Here is a 21,112-nt window from a genome sequence, read left to right on the forward strand (position 1 = left end):
GCATCAGGTCCACAGGCCTCAGGCCTCCAAATTTCACAGGGCAGGTAGATACAGATCACGGGAAGGCTTTGACTCTGGGGCAGAGGGGTAATGGGGCCTAGCTAGGAGCAAAATGTGGGACTCTGGCCCCAGGCCTGCCCGCTGAGCCTGCCCTATAAGGGAGAGGCAGTGTCACAGTCTAAGAGCGGAAAGGAAAGAGCCAGACCGGCCTGGGAGCCAATCTCTGTTCTGCCACTTACTACACGTGTGACCACTTAACCTCTCTAAGCCTCCAGTGCCTCACCTCTGACACAGATGATTCCACCCCAGGGTGGCTGTGAGCATTAACATTCATTCTAAGGTACAGTTTCTGCCCATGAGAAGGTGTTCCACAACTTAGTACTGTTTGCATATTATAATTTTATGACAGACCAGCCTGGACAATGCTTCCACCTTGCTTCAGCCTCAGGTTTCTATTCTCCGGAAACATAATAAAACGACCATCAAGTCCTGCTTTCCAAAATTCCAGGATGGAAAGAAACGACGTTCTTCCCCGTCGAGGGCGCCCCCAGGGCTTTGAGCCTAGGTACTTCCATCCCTACAATGGGCTGAAATAAGTCCTTACATCATAGACTGTTGTGCAGACTAAAGGAGAGAATGCATTTAAGGCACTTAGCACAATGCCTGGCCCACAAAGCACTCACTGCATGGAAGCTACTAAGACAAGTTCTATTCACAGGGTTGTTATGAGGAGAGAATGCATGGGAAGGTGTTTTATAAACTAAAGCCCCCAACACGTTTGCTATTAACATTGTTTCATCAGGGCTATTTGTTTGAGTGCACACATCTGCATATTTCCAAGATGATAAGTATTTGCCTGGCATTCTCAGGTTTTTTAACATGTACACATTTTGTGCAAGCTTACAGAGATGTGTAGATCTGTGAATGTGTGTGTGTGCATATGTGTATGTATTGACCTAACAGGTACCCCCTCCTCTCCCTGATTCTTTAGGGGATGCTAGGCCAGAATACCTTTAATTATGTGCCTTCCAGGTTTTCTGGAACTCTCGCTTGAGTTTTTTAATCTGCTTCCTAAGACCATGTCCGTTCTCCAAGATAACTGATTTGCTGTGGAAAGAAGATAAATCTGTGATTGTTAAAGAAATGGAAGTTATCAACCAAGGCCACACAGGTTTATTCAAATATTGAGAAAAATAATACAAGGAGAGGCACTGAATGAATATAAAAAGGAAAGTTCTGGAAAGAGAAAACACATATAAGAGAGAGCTGCTAAAAGTTATGGCCAAAAGATATGAACGACTGATACCTAAAGACAGAAATTATGTATCTATAAGGTTAATCCCAACAGATCCCTCAAATAGTGTTCAAAGCAGAGAGAGGGTTCACTTTGAAAGGGCAGAAAAGAATAACAATTTACAGCACTTTTAGCAGCTTTACAGCATAATGAATGAGACATGCCAGCAAAGTAAATAATCGTAAGACCCAGTGTCGTCAGGGATATGGAGAAAAGGGCACATTTACAGATGTCTCCTTGTACTGTGTGTCTGTTCCCTTTTTGGTAGAGAACAATTTGGCAAATTCGCAGTAAAAATACCCCAAGGGAGTAATCCAAAAGCAAAAACAAATTTGCAAAAAGGCAGTCCCATCGGCACTGTCCTATCGATGAAAGATTTTGAAACAACACAGATGCCCAACCATAGAGGCACAGGCAAAGCATTCTCTAGTGTTGTAACAGGATGCCAGTTATGGTGAGTTCGGGGAGCGGATCACAAACTGGTCTGTGCTTGCTGATTATAAGCGTGGACAAGCAGGTAGGTGCAGGAACAGACCTTGAGAGAATTTGGGAGGATGTAACAGGGTTAGTATCCATTAGGGTTTTTTTTTTTCTTTTTGTAAAGATTATTTTTGATGTGGACCATCTTTAAAGTCTTTATTGAATTTGTTACAATATTGCTTCTGTTTTATGTTTTGGTTTTTTTGGCCACCAGGCATGTGGGATCTTAGCTCCCCGTCCAGGGATCGAACCCTCACCTGCAATGGAAGGCAAGGTCTTTTTTTTTTTAATCTTTATTTTGTTTGTAATTTAACTTTTTAATACATTGGGTTCTTATTAGTTATCCATTTTATACATATTAGTGTATATATGTCAATCCCAATCTCCCAATTCATCCCACCACCACCACACACACTTTCCCCTCTTGGCGTCCATACGTTTGTTCTCTACATCTGTGTCTCTATTTCTGGGAAGGCGAAGTCTTAACCACTGGACTGCCTGGGAAGTCCCTCCATTAGGTTCTTGATAATTGTTTTTAAAAGGTGCAAGTTTTGTTTCCTTAGGGCACCTTCCAAAGAGGAGTAGGGAAATGTTTTGAGCACAGACAGCAAGGATTCCTTTGGAGGGACCCCACCTCACTGGATGTGAAACTGGGGCGCTTGCTGATGGGTGCATGACCACATCAAGTTTTGCTCACACTTTGCACGTGTGTGTGTATGTGTGTGCAGACACCAGAAGGCTGCCTGGAGCAGTGGAGCTGGGCCCAGGCAGGCCTCAGTGAGAAGTGGAGTTTTCTTAATTACTCCTGCCTTGTCAGCCCCATATGGTTTCCTGACACCCAAGGCGATGCTGGGGATAAAAAGGGCCTTGGGGGGAATGCCCTGGCAGTCCAGTGGTTAGGACTCCACGCTTCCACTGCAGGGGGCACGGATTCGATCCGTGGTCGGGGAATTAAGCTCCGCACGGCTGAACAAAAAAGGCCATGGGTACAGACATAGGGGGGCTTTTTACCTCTTCTCCTTGGATTAAGCTCGAACTTACCTACCCTTCTGAGGTTTGCTTCCCTGTCCACCCTGTCCACTTTCCACTCCACTGTTTACACCTCAGCATCCTTCACACCCGGGGTGTACCAAGGGTGGGACAGGCAGAGGTGGACTTAGCGTCGGTGTGGACACACCCTGGGCATTTTATTGGCGTCTTCATCTTCCTCTGGTTCATCCAGCCAGCCATCACTGCAAGTCAGGCCCTGGGCGAGGGAGCTGGGGTCACACCTGCCCACTCCAAGACGTCACAGCCCATCAGGGAGGGGGCACAGAGCGGGGAGTGACTTTCTTCAGTTCCCTGCATCCACACTAGAGAACAGCGAGGCCAGCCTGCAGCAGAACAGAAAGGCCGATACACCTGTGTAGCTGCAGGCGCTCACAGCGCAGGCCGCCACCTGAGGCCCGCGGGCGGTGTGAGGGCGGAGTCGGAGTCGGAGCTCAGCGCCCTCCCTTCTAAAGGCTGCAGCGGGCCCAGCTGCTTGCTGCTCTGCAGAAAATGGGCCCAGGGTTCCCAGATCTTCATGTTAAAAGTCTGTGAAATGGATTTTTTAAAAACACTGTTGAGCCAGCACTGTGCAGGCCAAACCCACTTTGCATGATGAACGTGGCCCGTGGGCCTCCATCGAAGACCTCAGTTGTGGGGGCGTGGGGAGGCCGCACCTGCAGGCGGGGGCAGGACCGGGCCAGAGGAGGCGCAGCTGGCTGGGTTGGGCTCACCAGCCCCGGAGCCCAATCCCGCGGCTCCTGGTCCTCGCCTCTGCCCTCCCCCTGGTTTCCACTCCCACTTCTGGTCCTTTCCCTCACCACCACTCGGCCACTAGATGGCACCACAAGCCGAGGATCTCACAGCAGACAGAGCAAACGCGGCTCCCAAGTCCCTGAACACCAGCATACCTGGTAACCTCACTGCCGTGGGCCACCCTGAGGACTTCTTGGCTTTTTCTTTTCTCTTCGAGTTTTTATTAAGTCAAAAAATCCAATGTCAGGTTCCTTTTATTAAGTCAAAAAATCCAAATGTCAGGTTCCTTCTGTCCTCCAGGCCAGTGCTGTCCAGTAGAAATATAATGCAAGCCACGTTTTAAATTCTCTAGCAGCCATATTAAAGAAAGGACACAGGTGACATTAATTTTAATAATGATTTATGTAGCCCAATATATCCAAAATATTACCATTTCAATATGCGATCTATATACAGTGTATTAATGAGATATTTTACATTCTTTTTTCTCGTACTAAATGTTTGAAATCTAGTATATGTTTTATACTTACAGCACATCTCAGTGTGGATGAGCCACATTTCAGGCGACTGGTAGTCACATTTGGCTAGAGGCTATGGAATTGGGCTGGGCAGCGATAGGTCCACAGGGCCTGAGTCCTTCACCCCAAGAATCACCTCCCAGGTTGTAACATGGAATCCTGTCTAAGCTGGACACAGACTTAGAGTCCAGGAGTCTCAGGCACCCAACCCGCCACCCTCTGCAGGAGGTCTCTTATTTAAAATGGCATTAGCCACTCTCTCGAAGTGAGAGAGTGGCATGGACATATATACACTACCAAATGTAAAATAGATAGCTAGTGGGAAGCAGCTGCATAGCACAGGGAGATCAGCTCGGTGCTTTGTGACCACCTAGAGGGGTGGGATAGGGAGGGTGGGAGGGAGATGCAAGAGGGAGGAGATATGGGGATATATGTACACGTATAGCTGATTCACTTTGTTATAAAGCAGAAACTAACACACCATTGTAAAGCAGTTATACTCCAATAAAGATGTTAAAAAATAAATAAATAAAATTGGAAGTTCCTGGGCACAAGAGCCCAGCTCACTCCCTCTGCCCCATCCCTGGCCTGGGGGAGCTCTTCTCCCATCCCTTTGTGGCCAGCTCTCCACTCCCTGCCCGTCACACTCTCTGCCTCCTTTGCCTTGTCACGGCCCTTGTTGGAAGCAGCACTTCTGAAGCCAGCTTGATACACAACCCAAAGATAATTCTTTCCACTAAAATGGCTCATCTTGCTCCAAACCAGCCCCTGGACTTGGACCAGGGATTGATATCTGATTGGGATACAGCTTGAGATGACTCTGGGCCTTGCTTTTCTAATCTGTGATATCAAAGGATTTGAACGCCACAACCTCTGAGACCCCTTCTCATCTCTAACTTCCCACCCCCAACCCCCATGACCTATGCCCTCCTCCAAACCACACACAGACACACACACACACACCCTGGTGGTTCTAGGTCATCTTATAAAACAATGTAAGGAGAGAGATCGGGGACATAGAAAGAGATGCAGACAATAGAGAAGGTGGCAGAAACAGAGGGAGGGGACATGAGAGAACAAAGAGACAGAGGACAGGCAGCCAGAACCCAGGCCCTTCAAGTCGGCATCTGCGCTAAGGAGCTCCTGAAACAGGATCTTTGCTGGCTTTTTTTTTTTTTTTTCTTTTGCGGTACGCAGGCCTCTCACTGCTGTGGCCTCTCACTGCTGTGGCCTCTCACGCTGCGGATACAGGCTCCGGACGTGCAGGCCCAGCCGCTCCGGGGCACGTGGGATCCTCCCAGACCGGGGCATGAACCTGCATCCCCCACATCAGCAGGCAGACTCCCAACCACTGCGCCACCAGGGAAGCCCCTTTGCTGGCTTTTTAAAAGCACCTTAGAAAAGCTCTAATGGCCATGCGATGGGGCCAACACTCCTCCCTAAGAGCCCCTCTGCCCCACCCCTTGGTGAGCTGCTCATACGCCCATTCAGAGGGTCCAGGCAGAATCCAGCGGCCACACTAGTAGTAGCCCCCCCGGAGCTAGGAGCCAGGCTCTGGCCTGGACGCCTCTGGGCGTTGGAGGTCAGGGTCGAGGTGGGATGCAGTAGGTCCAGGGGCCAGCGTTTCCCAACAGACAGGAGAAGCGGGAGCCCGCCCCAGTAGAGGAGCAGCAGAGGGCTCAGTCTCCTGTGACAGTTGAAGACACACCCATTTGGACCCACTCTGTCTGTCTTCCCCATCCAGAGCCCCCACCCAGAAGAGCAGGTCCTGGGTCAGTAGTGGAAGCCAGAGGCTGGCCCAAGTGCCCCTGGGCTGGGCGAGCTGAGCTGGGCTGGGCTGGGGCAGAGGCAGAAATGTTGCTGGGCGGTTCTCTGGGGAGAGAGGAATTGAAAAGCATCTCTGAGGAGGGCAGGGAGGGAGGGAGGCTGGGTGATGTACACACACACACACACACACACACACCCTCCCTGACTTAGTCTAAGCCTCACTCCGGAGAACAGCAGTCTTCTCTCTGCTCTTGGAGCTGCTTTCTGTTGCTTCCCCGCCCATCTGTGCTGTCAGCAGCATCGGCAAAGTTGGCCTCAAACTTGAATGGAGCTGAAGGCTCCAGCTTCCCGGAGCTCCGTGGGGCAGTAGGCCGGCCTGAGCCTCTGAACTCAGCTGGTCCGGAGAGGCTGACCCTCCCAGCCCCCAGCTGGCCCTTGCTCTCCCGGGTGACACGTCTGCCCCTGACCTGTAGGCCCTGAGTCTGGGCTGAGGAATGGTGCGCTGAGGTCCCTCTGGAGCCCCTCGTCCCGGCCTGGAGCTGGAGCAGCCCAAGGCCCAGGCCAGCATGGCCCACCCCGGGCAGCCTCAGTTTTCCCTGGCGCAGGAGCCAGGCACCGTCTCACCCCTGGACCTGCCGGAGATGGAGAAACTCCTCACCAAGGTCGGGGGCCAGGATGACAAGCCCCTGAAGCTGTCCAAGTCCCCCTCGGGGGCTCTGGACCTGGAGCAGGGCTGCCACAGTCTGCCCTTCAAGGTGGTATCCGAGGGGCACCGGGAGGCCTCGCTCCCCCAGGCATCCTCCCGGGCCAGCTCGAGGCGGGCATCCTCCATTGCCACCACCTCCTATACCCAGGACAGAGAAGTTCCCAAAGATTACCTCGTCCTTGCCATCACCTCCTGCTTCTGCCCCATCTGGCCCCTCAACCTCATCCCCCTCATCTTTTCCATTATGGTAAGTGCTACTCTTTGTTCCAGGGCAGGGGCTGGGCCTGGGGTCAGCAGCCACGCTTCCCTGCAGGCACCAGTCTCCCTGCCTGGGAGGTAAAGAGCTGGGTGCCGGGGGCTTGGGGGAAGATTCCCCTTCTCAGCTGGTCTATTACTCCCCCTTGGAGAGGGGTCCAGGGGCCTGGAGAGCTTCTGTTTGCTGTCCTCGTTCATCTCTGCTCCTGGACATCACAGCTTGACTTTGCACACATCCCTGCTGGGAAGGGGATTCCAGAGAGCCGCCTGGAGCTAAATTCTGCACAGAAATACAGCCAAGTTGGGGGTCTTGCCTTTGCAGGGGTCGGGGGTGTTTTCCCAAGGAGTCATTCCTGAGTGGGGCTGTGAATCAGCAGAGGTTGCAGCTGGCATGGGGTCCCAGGGCCCCATGTTCTCAGGAGGGGAGCCAGGCACACCCCCTGGTGTTCTGTCAGCCTCTGGCAGCTCTGGTTTCCAAGAGCAGGCAGTGGCTTCCCTGCCATGGACTGAGGGCTCCGGGGCCCGGCTGCCCCAGGGCTGCTCCTCTGGGGGTAACTTCTCGCTGGGGCCCTCTGGGCCTCGCCTTTGCACCGATTTCAGCATGTCTTCAGGGTGGGGGGGCCTGGGCCAAGGGTGGGAACACACGTGTGTCAGAGGGCATGGCTGGCCTGGCCAGGGAGGGGCACGGGGGCTAGTCCTTGCTTCCTACACACTCATGCTCTAGGGTTTTGAGTAAATTACCTTAGATCATCTCCAATCCAAGTCATCTGGATAGAGCTACTTACAGAGGAGCCACAGAAAATGTCGGTACATGTTGGCAAGTGACTTCTGTGGTCCAGGAGATTGTGAGAGAGAGACACAGAGAGAGGCTGGCAGGGAATGACTTTCAGAATGAGGTTAGCGGCAGGGGACAGTACACTGAGAGGGGAGACACTGTCTGCTTCCCCTCTGGAGTGACTCCCCTGCTGAGTCATCCATCATCGAGCCCCCAGGAGCTGTGGTCATTCCTGCTGCCCCATTCTCCTCTGAGAAACCCCTTATTTCCTCATACGTCTCTATCCACTTCACCGAGGCCCAGTCTCCAGCCAGGGGGGCCTTCCCCAACCCCCATCAAATCCAGCACCACCTGCCAGGGCCTTAGGGGACACTGGCAGGGACTTGGTGTGGGCAGAAGAGCCAGGGCTGGGCCAGGCCTTTGAGGAACTTCCCGTGCTGCCTGCTGCTCTTGGAGGCAGCTGGGGGCAGAGCCGGGCCACAGGGGTGCAGCCAGTGGCTGTGGGCAGGGCCAGCCTCTTGGTTACAGGGAGAAGCCCCAGGAGGAGAGACAGGCTTTGCGGAGGGAATCCACACAAGGACCCAGGAGAAAACGTTCGCTAGAATCCATCTCCTGCTGGGGGTGGCAGGGTGTGAGCTGGGTAAGAGCTGCCTTTGTCAAGGGAAACCTGGGCCCAAGGCTGTGAGACCACCGAACCCACCCGCAGTGCATTTCTACATCCTTCTCAGGTTCTTGAGTCAGGTCTGATGGTCACCGGGCCTGGGGCAGGGAATACAGTGCTAAACCACATGCCATCACCAATCCCCACGAGCCTCCCGATCAGTGGGGAGAAACTTGTAAGCAGATCCTTACAACACATTGCAAGAAGCACCCACGCTAGACAAAACCACAGGGTATTCTGTGGCCTCGGGCAAGTCACTCAAACATCTTTTCTCCTCAGTATTCCCATCTGCAAAATGGGTGTCAGCATAACACCTAAATTATAGAGTTGTGTGAGGGTGAAATGAGATGAGCCATACAAAGTGCTAAAGCACCCAGCACATGGTAAGTGCTATTACGTGATGGTAGTAATTAGGTGAGTGTCTCCCTGGCGGGGATGGGAAGCCATCACGTTTGTTGGTTTTTTGTTTTTGTTTTTTTTTTTTGGCTGCGCCACACAACATATGGGATCTTAGTTCCCTGACCAGGGATCGAACTTGTGCCCCCTGCATTGGAAGCACGGAGTCTTAACCACTGGACCACCAGGGAAGTCCTGTTTGTTGTTTTTCTTAGAGCTTTGAAATATAATTCACATATCATACAATTCACGCATCTAAAGTGTACAATTCAATGATTTTTGGTATATTCACAGACAAGTGCAACTATAACCACAGTCAACTTTAGAACATTTTCCTCACCTCCAAAAGAAACCCAGGGCCTTTTATCTTCCCCATCCCTCCCAAACCTGAGCAATCACCCATCTTCTTTCTGTCTCCATGGTTTTGCCTCTTCTGGACATTTTATAAGCAGACATACCTCGTTTTATTGTGCTTTGCCGCTATTGCATTTTTTGCAAATTGAAGGTTTGTGGCAACCCTGCATCGAGCAAGTCTATCGCCGCCTTTTTTTTTCCAACAGCATTTGCTCACTTTGTGTCTCTGGGTCACATTTTGTTAATTCTCGAGATATGTCAAATGTTTTCATTATTATTATATTTGTCATGGTGACCTGTGATCAGTGATCTTTGATGTTATTAATGCAAAACGATCACAACTTGCCGAGCAATGATGATTAGCATTTTTTAGCAATAAAGTTTAAAAATTAAGGCATGTACATTGCTTTTTTAGATAGTGTTATTGCACACTTACTAGACTACAGAAAGGTATAAACGTAACTTTTACATACACTGGGAATCCAAAACATTTGTGTGAGTCACTTTTTTGTGATATTCACTTTTCTAGTTCATAGGACACTCCCGTGCCCTGGGGAGGGAGGGGTCAGTTATTTATCTAGAGCTGAAATACTTGGTGCCACTCAAACAGCAGCAGGGGTGAAGGAGAGACAGAGAGTATGGAAAGAGAGCTAAGTCTCCATGCTGGTGTCTCCAGGTCCTGGCAACAGACTTCAGAGCTCCTCATCTGAAGTCTTCCCACTGGTTACCAAGTGAAGGATCAAGCCCTTGACCCCAGGGGAGAAGGAGACCCACAGCCCTGACAGCCTGGCTAGAGCTCACTGTCTGCAGAGCATGCCCTAGTATGAGGCTGACAGAGTCTAGCTAATTGTTCCCATTTACCAGATGAGGCAACTGAGGCATGTAAAACAGTGCCTTGCCCATGGTCACACAGCTGGCAAGAGGCACATCACCTGGATACTGAATCCAGTGCTCTCTTCATGGCCCCACCCTGTATCTACCTCTGGGACAAGGATGGTGTGTCCCTCCCAGGAAAGGCAAACCTTTTAGGCATTTATGCAGGGAGGGAATAATTCTACTTCCTTCCCTCTTTTTCTCCCCCACCTCCCAGTAGCCTCCTCTCCACCACCCACTTACTCCATCAGTGGAAGACTAATGGACCAGCAGTGTCCTTCCCACTGTAGCTCCGACAGGGGCCTGCTGGGACCAGGGCTGGGATCAGGGGCTCTACCTTAGGAGCTGTGATCACAGGTGTCCAGGCCCAGGCCTGCTCAGCACCGCAGCTTCCTGTGAGCTTCCTGGGGTGGCCAGGGCAAGGTTGGCTTCATCCATTTTACCTCTGGGTCAGGATGAGAAATGGCCATGCTCCCCGATCCAGCAAGATCTCCTGTCAATGAGGGATGCTGGGCCCCAGGCAGTGGGCCTTCAGTTGTTGATAAAAGAAGCATCAGATAGACTTGGGTGTGTATCCCATCTCTGTCCCTTTTAAGTCAAATGACCATGTCCAAAGCATTCAACCTTCCTTAGCTCTAGTCTCCTCATCTATAAAATGTGTAATAAAACCACCTACCTCATAGGGCTGCTGGGAGGATTAAATGAACTAACGTGTGTGCCAAAGCCTGGAACATAGTAAATGCTTAATAAATGGAAGTGGTTGCTATTATTATTAATACTAAATGAAACTGCAATGTCAGAGGACAGGGCAAAGCCCCAGTGAACAGGCATTTCTGGCTTTTAGCAATTTGGATATAATGGAGTCTCACCCCTCATTATAGCCTTGGGAAAGGTAGGCAGCCCTGTCTGTGGTTTTGGTTGCAGCCTCTGAGCAGTCCCCCCTCTGTAGGTTGTTCCTACAGCATGTGGGAGTGACGCAGAGATCCAGAGTGGCTTCAACGCTTCCTTACTTAGGCATTTTCAACAACTTAATTATTTAACTCATGTGTTGCAGGCTTATTCTCATTCATTTATGATTTATCCATTCACTCAACAAGAGTGCTAAGTCCTGACCAGGGCTGACGGTCAGCTGGTGTGTAGGCATATGGCTTAAGACATTGACATCTTTTTTTCGGCCATACCTTGTGGCTTGTGGGATCTTAGTTCCCCAATCAGGGATCGAACCTGGGCCCTTGCAGTGAGAGCACGGAGTTCTAACCACCAGACCACCAGGGAAGCCTCTTGACATACTCCTGAATAAGTTGGTAAGCAGCTGCGGTCTCAAGCCCCTAAGTCTTGCCAATCCCTCCCATCCACCACTGCAGCTGCCCTGACTCCTTCCCCAGGATCCTCCACCACCCCTTCCCTCTCTCCAGCAACAGGGGGGTTAAACTGTAGTCAGGGCATTTCAGAAACAATTGTATCTATCCAGAGAGAGTGCTGTGAAGCACATGGAGAAGCACATCCTTTTGCCTTGATCTACTGGGAGATGCTTGATCTCTGTGGAAGGGCCAATAACTGATCAGCCCTGGCACATCTTGTCAGTTCTCCTGAGATCTGCTAGGCCTTGGCCTGAGCCTCAAGGGCGGAGAAAGCTCGTTCCTGAGAAGCTCTGTTGCCACCCTCCTCTGGCTGGTTTCAGCCTCTAGCAGCTCTCACCAGCATCCTTCTCACCCTATCCTCTCCCCAACCCCGCCTTGTCCTTTCCCCACACTCCAACTGTTTTCAGTATCTTTCCTCACTGATCTATTAACCTGAATTCATTTTCTCACTCACCATTCCCACAGTCGTTGCAATCACAAATGATCTATTAATTCCGTCACTACAGCCATTACCGCAGTTATTATTAGTGTGCCTTCAACTTGAGCCATTTGGTGTAAGAGGAAGCTGACGTCACTAACGGGGATGCAGAGCAGCTGGCAATTTACTCATAAAAAGAAATGAAGGGTTTTTCTCCATCCCTGGAAACAAGGGATGGATCTTTCATTTGGTAACTAATTGGGGAGGGGGGTACTTCAGAAATGAGTGTCAGCTAGCAGTGGACAGCTTCTCATGTAAAATTAGGGCTCTATTCTTAGAGGCAGTTGCTATCCCTCCTTTCTACAGATTGGAAAACTAAAATTTACAGAATAGTTGTGAGGTTTACATCGCGTAGAGTGTATAAAGTGTCTGACACAACAAAGAAGCCACAATCAGGTCTGCCCTGTTCCATGCAGCCATTCCCACTGTGTCTCCTTCAGTGGTGTCCCTCAGGCTTGAAGGAACATGCATGACCTTCCATCAATCCAAGGATGCATGGATTGATGGCTCTGTGGATAAATGAGACTGGGCTCAGTATAACTGAAAAAAATTCTCTCTCCCTCTCACCTTTCTTCCTCACCTCTCATACCCAAGAAACTACCTGTGTGCCTCTCTCCGTGGCCCTGAATCATTACTGCACAGACTTTTTCTGGAAAATGGGGGGCAGGACTCATCTTAAACCCTCTGCCCCTCCCCCTGATGCTATATTTACAGCTGAGAATGAGTCCTGGATAATGATTCAAGGCAACCCCAGGATTTCTGAAGCTGAAATTCCTGGAAATCCCAGAAGTCTTTCTGTATGTCACTCCCTCTTCCTCCCAATGTTGCCTCGATGTTGATGTCCTGAGTTTGGTGACCTGAGCTTACCATCCATTAGAGCATTTTATCCTCTACCACTCCTATGAGGCAGGGGTTGTTCTTAGGCCATTTTACAGATGAGGAGATGCAGCTGGAATGTAGAACACCAGGCAGGCGTGGTGAGAGAAGCGACTGGAGAAATGAAGAAAGGCCAGATCAAGAAGGGCCCCAACTGTCACAAAACGGAATCTGGATTTTGTCCTGTAGGCACTGGGGAGCCTACAACTGGGTGAGACAAATAGAGGATTTCTTCAAGACAGGAGAGAAAAAGATCTAGTCAAGAAGGAGAGGGTGAAAAAAAAAAAAAAAAGGAGAGTGTGAAAAGACCAAGGAGTGATTGGTGCCCCAATGTCCCTGGGCAGCAGAGAGAAGCTGAGGTCTAGACTTGAGCTTGCATAGTTCCTGGCACAAGGTAAATGTTCAAATCATGCTAGGGATTATGACCATTCCAGTGGGGGTGGAGGAATCTCAGTGGGCTTCACGGAGGAGGTGGCATTGGAGCCAGTTGTTGAAGGATAGAGAGGATTTGGACTTGAGGTGTTATGGGGGAGCAGGAATGTGGGTGGGAGAAATAGCGCGAGCAAAGGCAAGTGGAAGTCGGTGCTCATACCCTGAGCAGTCCAGATCGGCTAGACCCAGAGGTTGTGGAAGAGAATGGCAGAGGGTAAAACCATGAAATGCAAAGCAAACCTGAGTTTGGACTCTGTTCTGCAGACAGTGGGGGGCCGTGGAGGATGCTGGACAAGAGTGATTGCCTCAGCCATCATCATCTCTCTGAGCTTTTGCCTCAGCTCCTGGCTCTCCTGTGATCCCCCACTACAGTCAGGGGGGGTCTTTGGGAAACCTGCATCCAATCATACCATCCTCTGCCCCCATCCTTCCATCTTCACTGGCTCTCACTGTTCTGGGATAAGGACCGGCCTCCTTGCTGTATGGGCAGAGCCCTACCTGGCCTGGCCCTGCCCGCCTCTGCAGCCTCCTCTTCCTCACTGTCTCAGCCCCGGCTGCACTGGCCTTCGTCAAGTTCCCGCCTGCTTCCTTCCGTCAGTAACGATTTATTGAACATCTACATATTTGCCACGTAGGGACTCCCTCTGGGCCTTTGCACATGCTGTTCTCTCTGTGCAGAACACTCTTCTTCCATCTGAAAAAAAAGCTATTTAATTCTTACTCATCTCTCATATCTCAGTCCAGATGTCCTCCCTTCAGGATGTGTTCCCTGACTCTCCCCTTTTATAAACTCTCATAGTACCAGGTACCTCTCCTTCGGAACACTACCCACACTTGCAATTTTGCTTTTATTTGTGTGGTCACAATGGAGGCCAGCCTCCCTCCAAGGCTGTAAGCTCCATGAGCCTAAGAACCGGGGCTCTCTTATACACCGCTGCATCCCAGGGTCTTAGCACCATGCCTGGCATGAATATCTATAGGGTGAAATGGTAGTGTGGGGAGTAGAATGGAGAGGAAAAGAGCTTGGAGCCAGGGGGACCTTCAGGAGGCTCTTGTCATGGCTTGAGTGAGAAGTGGCCCCTGGAACTAGGGCAAGTGCAGCGAAGCTAGAGAGGAGAGTTGCAATGGAATTGACTAGGAGAGGAAACTAATTAGTAGAGTGGGATGGGAGGGGAGTTATGACCAAGTGGGAGGACTCCAGGCTGTTGCCAGTAATTGGGGCTTGAGCACGTGGAAGGAGGAGTGCAAGGCAAGGAGCAGATCTGGGAAGTAGGAAGCTGTGGTTTGGGGCCAAGTGAGTGAGGTCACACTGGGGCAGGCAGCTGGCACTGGCCTGGAAGGAGCTTGGCACAGGGAACCACGGGGTGGAGGTGGGGAATCAGAATTCTGAGAGATGAAGACAGGACCCAGGGGACTGGGGGTGCCCCAATGAAAAGAACAGAGGGGGAAGTGTCGCTTCTGTGAACTTCAGCGTCTTTAAAAATGGGCAACACTGCCAACCTCATAGAACGATTCTGAGGCTAAATGAGAGCATTCAGGCATAGTCGTCAGTAAGCTGCCCGGCACAAAGTAAGGGCTCAATACATCTTTGTCATCATCGTCACCATCATCATCAAGGTACTTGATGGTTCCATGCCGAACTCAGGAGCCTCCAATAATCAGAACATAAAATAACCAAATAAATGGCCTGAGGTCTTGTAAGCAGTCACACCTTTAGTAGACTCCTGCCTGTGCCTGTTCTATCAATAGAAGTCCAAGTTCTAGAGCTGGAGGAATCTGGAGGTCCCAGGCCAGCCTGGGCAGTGGTGAGGGGGGAGAAGCTTGGGACACACCTCTGACTGCTTCCCCCCGGACCCCTCATGATCCTATCTGTCCCTATGTCCTGTCCATCCCCATCCTAACCCACCTGATTTCACCCAATTCAATAGGGCCAAGAGAAGCCGAGCTCACTGAGAAGGAGTGAAATATCAGATAGGGCCCCTGTGAAGCCATACATGGCTCCGCCCCAGCCCCAGCCTTCCTGGTTCAAACCCCAAATGCCTCGCCTTTCTGGTGTGATCTGGGAAGTGGACTTGGTTGAACAAGGATGTGGTTCCTGGGTTGGATATAGGGAGAGGGAAGGCCAGTGATTTCTTTCCTTTTATGGCCAGAGGGGGCTCACAGAGGAAAAGAGGCAGGTATGTGAGGACATAGAAAAAGCCACAGGGCCTGCCTTAGTGCAGCTGTAGGAATGAACCTTGGGCTGGGGTCCGCCGGGGCCTGGCTTATCTCTCCTGCCAGCTCAGCATGGCCTGGGCCTGGTCCAGCCTCCCAGGCCCTCTCGGTCTCCACTATACCACCCTGCCTGTCACTGTCCTGAGATAACACCCTGCATTGCTTAGCCAGCCAGCGAGGGGCAGGCTTAGTTACGGGTCTCCTCAAGAGGTCTGGCCACTGGAGTCCAGGCCACTTCTCCCGAAGGAGCCCCCTGCCTCTCCCCTATGGAGGCTGCTGGAGTGTGGGCCGCAGTGGGGACCGGGTGTGTTCCAGAGGCTCAGGAAGGGGCCCCCTCCAAGGCTGCCAAGGACAGCCTTCCTGAGGTCTCTGCCACCTTCTCTCTGCAGTCTCGAAGTAGCATGCAACAGGGAGACCTGGACGGGGCCCGGAGGCTGGGCCGCCTGGCCGGGATGCTCAGCATCACCTTCATCATCCTGGGGGTCGTCATCATCATCGTGGCCGTGACTGTCAACTTTGCAGGTGAGGCCCAGCCGCACTCCAGCTTACTCAGTGTGAGGACTGTGGAAGGCGGTGGCCCAGCGCCCCGGGACAGGGGCGCTGGTGGGGAGAAGGGTAAGAGCATGTGTGGGCCACAGCCTTTTCCTCTCACTCAAGGAAAGCAACCCAGTCCCCTGCAGGGACTGCCTGAGTGGGGTTGGCTTTCTGACTTTCTAATGCCTGGAGAAGAGATCACTAGGAAAGGGCGTGGGAAGAGCACATGCCCAGGAGTCAGAGGCTACGAGCTCTAGTCTCAGCTCTGATGGTCCTGGGTCCCGCACCAGGGTCTGCCTGGGTTGAGTCTCGGGGTTTTCACGTCGAAAGCGGTAGGAAGGAGCCTCCAGCACAGAGGCTTTTGTGCGCATCACCTGAGATGATGCATGTGACCCTGCTTTGTAAACTGGGGACCTGCCAGACAGCATCCCTGATGAGCCAGCCAGGACCTACTGGAAGTAAACCATGCACGTGCTGGAAGTCAGGAAGCAACACTTTTGTGAGTGCCCAAAGGTGGCCCAGGGAAGTTATCCAAGGGGGACGACCATTTTCAAAGGTGACACTCAGCTGCTCACAGAGCCCAGGCAGCTTTGAGAATTTCTGGGCTATGCAGGTCAGTGTTGTCCATTTCCCTCTCGTCACACACTCACATTGGGAGCCTCCAAGCATCTCTGCCCCTTTGGGGATCAACATAAGCTGTTCCCCTAAAGACCCTGCCCCTCAATGTGTGCTCCACGGGCCAGCAGCCGTGGCTGCTGACGCCAGGAAAGGGCTGGAAATACAGAATCTCAGGCTCCACCCAGACCCACTGAATCAGAATCTGTGTTTTAATAAGATTCCCAGCCCAATCGTCATAGTTTGGGAGGCACTGATCTGGGATACAGAGTTTTCAACTTGGGGTAGAAAGCCTGGGATTCAGCCGTGGGGTCATGGGGAACCTTGGCCTCGTAGGAGAGGGAAGAGTTCAGGTCTGTAATCAGTCTGCCTGGGTTCAAAATGCAGGTCCTCCATTTCATCTGCCTGAGCGGAAGCACGTTCCATAATCTCTGAGTTTGACGGGTGTGCAGGTGCCTGAGAAGCAGGAACCCACTAGCCCAGGGTATGAGCCTCAGTGTCACCTTCTGACGTCTCAGTCTCTGTCCTGCCGCTGCTTGTCACCTTAGCCATGACTCTTTCAACGGCAAGTGACAACCACTGGACTCAAACTGGCAAAGGGGACTGTTTAGTTTTCACTAAAATATTCAAGCAGCGATGGTCCTAGCCTCAGGGGTCCACGTGCCTACCTCCGAACCAACCACCGAGGCCCCGGTCCTGTCCTTTGCAGGAGCTCACTTCCACCGGGAGCCCCCAGCCAACTCACCCCGGTACCATTTCCCGCTAGGAAACAGAGACTCAAATCCTCAAAAAAGGGACCGGAAGACCCTATGTTCTGAGCTCTGTCCTGCCATACCTGTTCTTTTCTTTACAGTTCAGAAGAAATAAACCTAACTAGGGGGCTGTGCTAGCAGAAGCAGGCCCCCACCCGCTGGAAAGCTCCGCACCCACATGCCCCACGTACCTCGGAGTACAGGATGGTGACTGCCAAGTGCCCACCTGTCCCCCAGCTCCAAAAGTACAAACTTGGAGGGAAACCCCCAAGTCACCCCATTGCCAGCCCGCATCAAATGGGAAAGCAAGAGGAAGAAAGGAAGGGAGGAAATGAAATTGACTGTGAAACCAGTGAATACTGTGGTTTAATCTCAGATGCACGTCCCGGCATTTTAACCCCAGGGTTCTGGCTGGTTTCTCATCCCCACGATTTCCTGGGACCTGCCAAGCAGCACATACTGCCAGAGTGAGAAGAAACCAGCCCCACAAGCAAGACGACAGCGGGGAGAGAGGTAGCACAGTCCCTGCGTGTCTGATGACTGAGAGAAAAGACGCGGGCCTTTATTATCTTTTGTATTTTTCTTGAGGCAGGATAAAAAAGACTGTTTGCATGCCTTGTGCCACGTGCCTGCTGCGATCCCAGCCAGTACCCTGAGCTCAGAGGCCAAGCTTCTGCTCAGCACATGCCCTGGAACCCCTCGGACACACAGGATGTGCAGCTGCTCTGGAAAGAGGCAACAGCCCTACTTCAACCCTACATCCATCGCAGGGTGGAGGCACCGAGCGGAATGTTGGTGGAGACAGAAACGGGGACAGCATGACCCATAGACCTCTTCCCAGACATTTCAGCCTCACGAGCATCTCGGCTGAGAAGTCTGGTGTCAGAGCATCTGCCAGGCTGACGCAGTCTGCCTCTAGTCCCTACCTGGGCTGTAGCCTGGGGCACCAACCAAGAACTCCCGGGGCCTGACCTTGCCTCCAGGACAGCCAGTGAAAAGGAACCCAGGCCTGAGCTCTCATCCTGACAGGCCCTCCCTGGCTGTCTGGGGCACAAACTCGGAGTTTCATGCAGAGGGGCTCAGGGTCCCCATGCAGAGTGGCTCAGGGGGGGCCTGGGCTCCCAGCTCCCAGCCCAGCTGCATCTGATGCTCTGTGCCTCACCCTGTGCCCCTGGTCAACCACAAACAGCGAAGGCTTTCCCTGGAGCAGGCTTTGGGACCACCCCTGGGGAAAATTCCCATGGGCTCCCAGGTCATTAGGGGTGTTTGTGCCCTCTGCAGGGGCGTGGGCCAGAGTTTTTACGAAGGTTTGTTGTTCATGGGGTCTAGAGAGTTTCAAGATAGAGGGAAGAGCTTGGCTGAAGGGTCCCATCTTTGGGGACCCGGGCTTAGGAACACATCCACATGCCCAGAATCAGAGGCCTGGACACCATGGCCTTTGTCTCAGGACCTAATGGGACACCTGGAAGGAGTTAAGCAGGGCCCCTCAGATTTCTCCCTGGTCTTTCTTGCTCCCACTTCCCCTGTTGGCTTCAGCCCCCAAACCCTTGGAGAAGGATGCTACAGGCCTTCCCACCCTGTGAGGCCCTGCCTAGCAGCTAGGGTTCCAGGAGTTGGGTGGGCAGGTTCTCAGGGCCCCAAGTTGGCCAAGAATGTTTCCTCTGTGCCTGTTCAGGACCCTCATGCCTCCTTTCAGGGTCCCTGCCCGTCTCTCCCACCCTCCTCAGAGGCTCCTGAGGAGGGAGTATGTCAGCACAGAGGCTCTGTCTGCCGGGAGGGGCTCTGGGTCCTGGGTGCAGCCCCAAGCCTTCTAGGAGGGCCTGTATGAACGACGGGAGGGTTCAGGGCCCAGGGGCACGGGCAGATCCCTCTAGGGCTGGCGTTCCTGTGTCAGTCACCCACCCAGGGAATAAACTCCAACCTCTCCCGACCCTAAAGGAGGGACCAGCTGGATTTGCTTTATGGGACCTTTGAGGCCAAAATAGAAATGCCCGTGTTTGTCGGGGGGGAGGAAGGGGATAAGCCCAGAGTATCTGTGTCACTTTCAAGGTCAGGCCAGGCCAGGGGAGTCATGATGAGGTCTATGAATCTGACATTCACCGGCCCCCACCCTGGAAGGAGGGGTCATGAGTCAGCTGTCTTCCGGCAGGTCCCAGGGGTCCCCAGCTTCAGCACCCCAGGGAGAAGAGAGCAGTGAACCAGACTGTTTAGGCGTGGTCTTGTGGGAAAATGATGGCAGAGGTGGGACCGCGGCCTCTGTGTGCCCTGGGACCGTCACGCACACCTAGACCTGCCCCCCCATCTACAGTCTCACCCACAAAAACAGGCCCTGCCACGCACGCACTCCCACAGATACACACACTGGTTCCTACTCCAAACCCAGGACAGTGGAGAAGGAGAGAAGCCACAGCAGATCACTGCAAACGCAGGCACGGCAGAGCATCCTTCCGTTCGGGCGAGAACGACTCGAGAGTTTCCTAGTCATACTAAGGATGTAGCTCAGAGGCCTCCAAGGTGTGTGGGAGGGGCAGAGGCCTCGGGAGACCGGCCCTTCCAGCAGAGAGGAGCCCAGGGCCAGAGGATGGGAAACCCTTCAGAGGTAAGGCTGGGACGGAGGGACCCTGCTGCCTTCCACCCACAGGTCTCCTGACTCCCCCAGGCCTCGTTGAACATGAAGGGACAGCGGCCCTGCCATCCTAGCGCCTTCGTGGGTCCAGTACTGGCTGCATGAACACGGTGGTCCCCTGGCTTGGGGCACTGACCCAGCCCCTCCCCAGGTCCCCTAGGGAACAGCAAGCACCACCCCCTGACCACCACCAGCCCCCACTCACCAGTTCTCTCCTCTGTATTTCTCGGCATGGAAAGAAATAAAGCTGACCATCCACGCCCACCGAGGGTCTGTTTGTGCCGCTGGGTTCAAAGGGTTCCAAACAACTTGGGGGGCACTGGGGAGCCTGGCCATCCAGGGGCTCCATGACCACCATGAAGCATTCCCCTGGGCAAGCCATCTGTTCTCACCCAGCCTCAGTTTCTCTGGTGAGCGATGCTGGTCTTCCCTTGGTCGTTCCTTCTGCCTCTGAACAAAGGTCTCAGGCACTGAAGAGGGCAGGAGGCTGTGCTGGCGTCTTACAAACCTTGGTAAATCCACACAGCCATCCAAGGGGGTCGCTAGTGTTATCCTGGGGTTCCGATTAGTAAACCGAGGTTCGGACACTGGGCCCGGGTCACACCGTGTCTGGCATGCAGAAGGTACTGAAGAAATGTTGGTGAACTGACCATATCCCTAGGTGTGAGCCCAAAGTTGGCTTCTTGCCGCCATGCTTTGCTGCCTGGAGAGCAAAGGCTGTAGGGGGCAAAGGGCATAGGGGAACATGTGTCTGAGATTCAGCAAGGGAAAAGCTGCAGCTTCCACAACGCAGAAAGCCTGAAATCACAGATGGCTGCGCCCTCTCTCCACCTGGACTCCCCACCTGTGAACGGTGTGGTGATCCTCTCTGCACACCCACAGGGCTGGCGGAGACCCAGTGGTGTGTCCTGGTGAACCGTGAGGGCTGGATACACGTGGGGAAGGCCAATAACAATTTCCCAAGGCACAGCCAGGAGAGCACCCCAGAACCTGGGAGGTGCTGGGCATCCCAGGCTGGCCCTTGAGACTCTGCTCCCCTCCATCCCCAGCCCTACCTGCATCTCCCTGACCCATGACAGGAGACCACCCCGCATGCCCAGGAGAGGTCTCTGGCCCAGGCCTCAAACCTTTACTCCTTGGCTGTGTCAACTTGAGCAGCCCTGGCCTCTCTCTGGGCCTCAGTCTCCAGGTAAAGGAGTGAGCTGTGCGGGTCTAGAGCGGGCTTCTCAATCCCTCCCGGCGGCACGCTGGAATCACCTGGGAGCGTGGGCCACGCTGGTGCCTGGCCGCCACTCCTAGTGAATCAGGTTTAAGTGGTCTGAGGTGTGGCCTAAGCTTCCAGAGCCTTTAAAGATTTCCAGGT

General features: G+C 52.8%; 1 protein-coding gene across 2 annotated transcripts; it reads left to right on the top strand.

Annotated features, from left to right (window-relative positions):
- The first annotated feature begins 6,329 nt into the window (after positions 1-6,329).
- TRARG1 (trafficking regulator of GLUT4 (SLC2A4) 1) lies at positions 6,330-17,262 on the top strand. Of its 2 annotated transcripts, none has more exons than XM_032617182.1 (3): positions 6,330-6,794; positions 15,612-15,744; positions 17,225-17,262. In XM_032617182.1, exons 1-3 carry the CDS (start codon positions 6,408-6,410, stop codon positions 17,236-17,238), a joined length of 534 nt encoding a protein of 177 aa, XP_032473073.1. In that variant the 5' UTR covers positions 6,330-6,407; the 3' UTR covers positions 17,239-17,262. The 2 variants fall into 2 exon arrangements, with proteins under 2 accessions (XP_032473073.1, XP_032473072.1); XM_032617181.1 differs by having other exon boundaries at positions 6,408-6,794; positions 17,138-17,238.
- Positions 17,263-21,112: the final 3,850 nt, after the last annotated feature.

The sequence above is a fragment of the Phocoena sinus genome, chromosome 20 (genome assembly GCF_008692025.1).
Source record: "Phocoena sinus isolate mPhoSin1 chromosome 20, mPhoSin1.pri, whole genome shotgun sequence".
Lineage (NCBI taxonomy): Eukaryota > Metazoa > Chordata > Mammalia > Artiodactyla > Phocoenidae > Phocoena > Phocoena sinus.

Excerpts from the sequence above, each read along its gene's own strand:
- TRARG1 (XM_032617181.1), top strand. The coding sequence starts at position 6,408 with ATGGCCCACCCCGGGCAGCCTCAGTTTTCCCTGGCGCAGGAGCCAGGC. Across the intron at positions 6,795-15,611 it reads CCCTCATCTTTTCCATTATG|TCTCGAAGTAGCATGCAACA; the intron begins GTAAGTGCTACT and ends TTCTCTCTGCAG. Across the intron at positions 15,745-17,137 it reads CGTGACTGTCAACTTTGCAG|GAAACAGAGACTCAAATCCT; the intron begins GTGAGGCCCAGC and ends ATTTCCCGCTAG.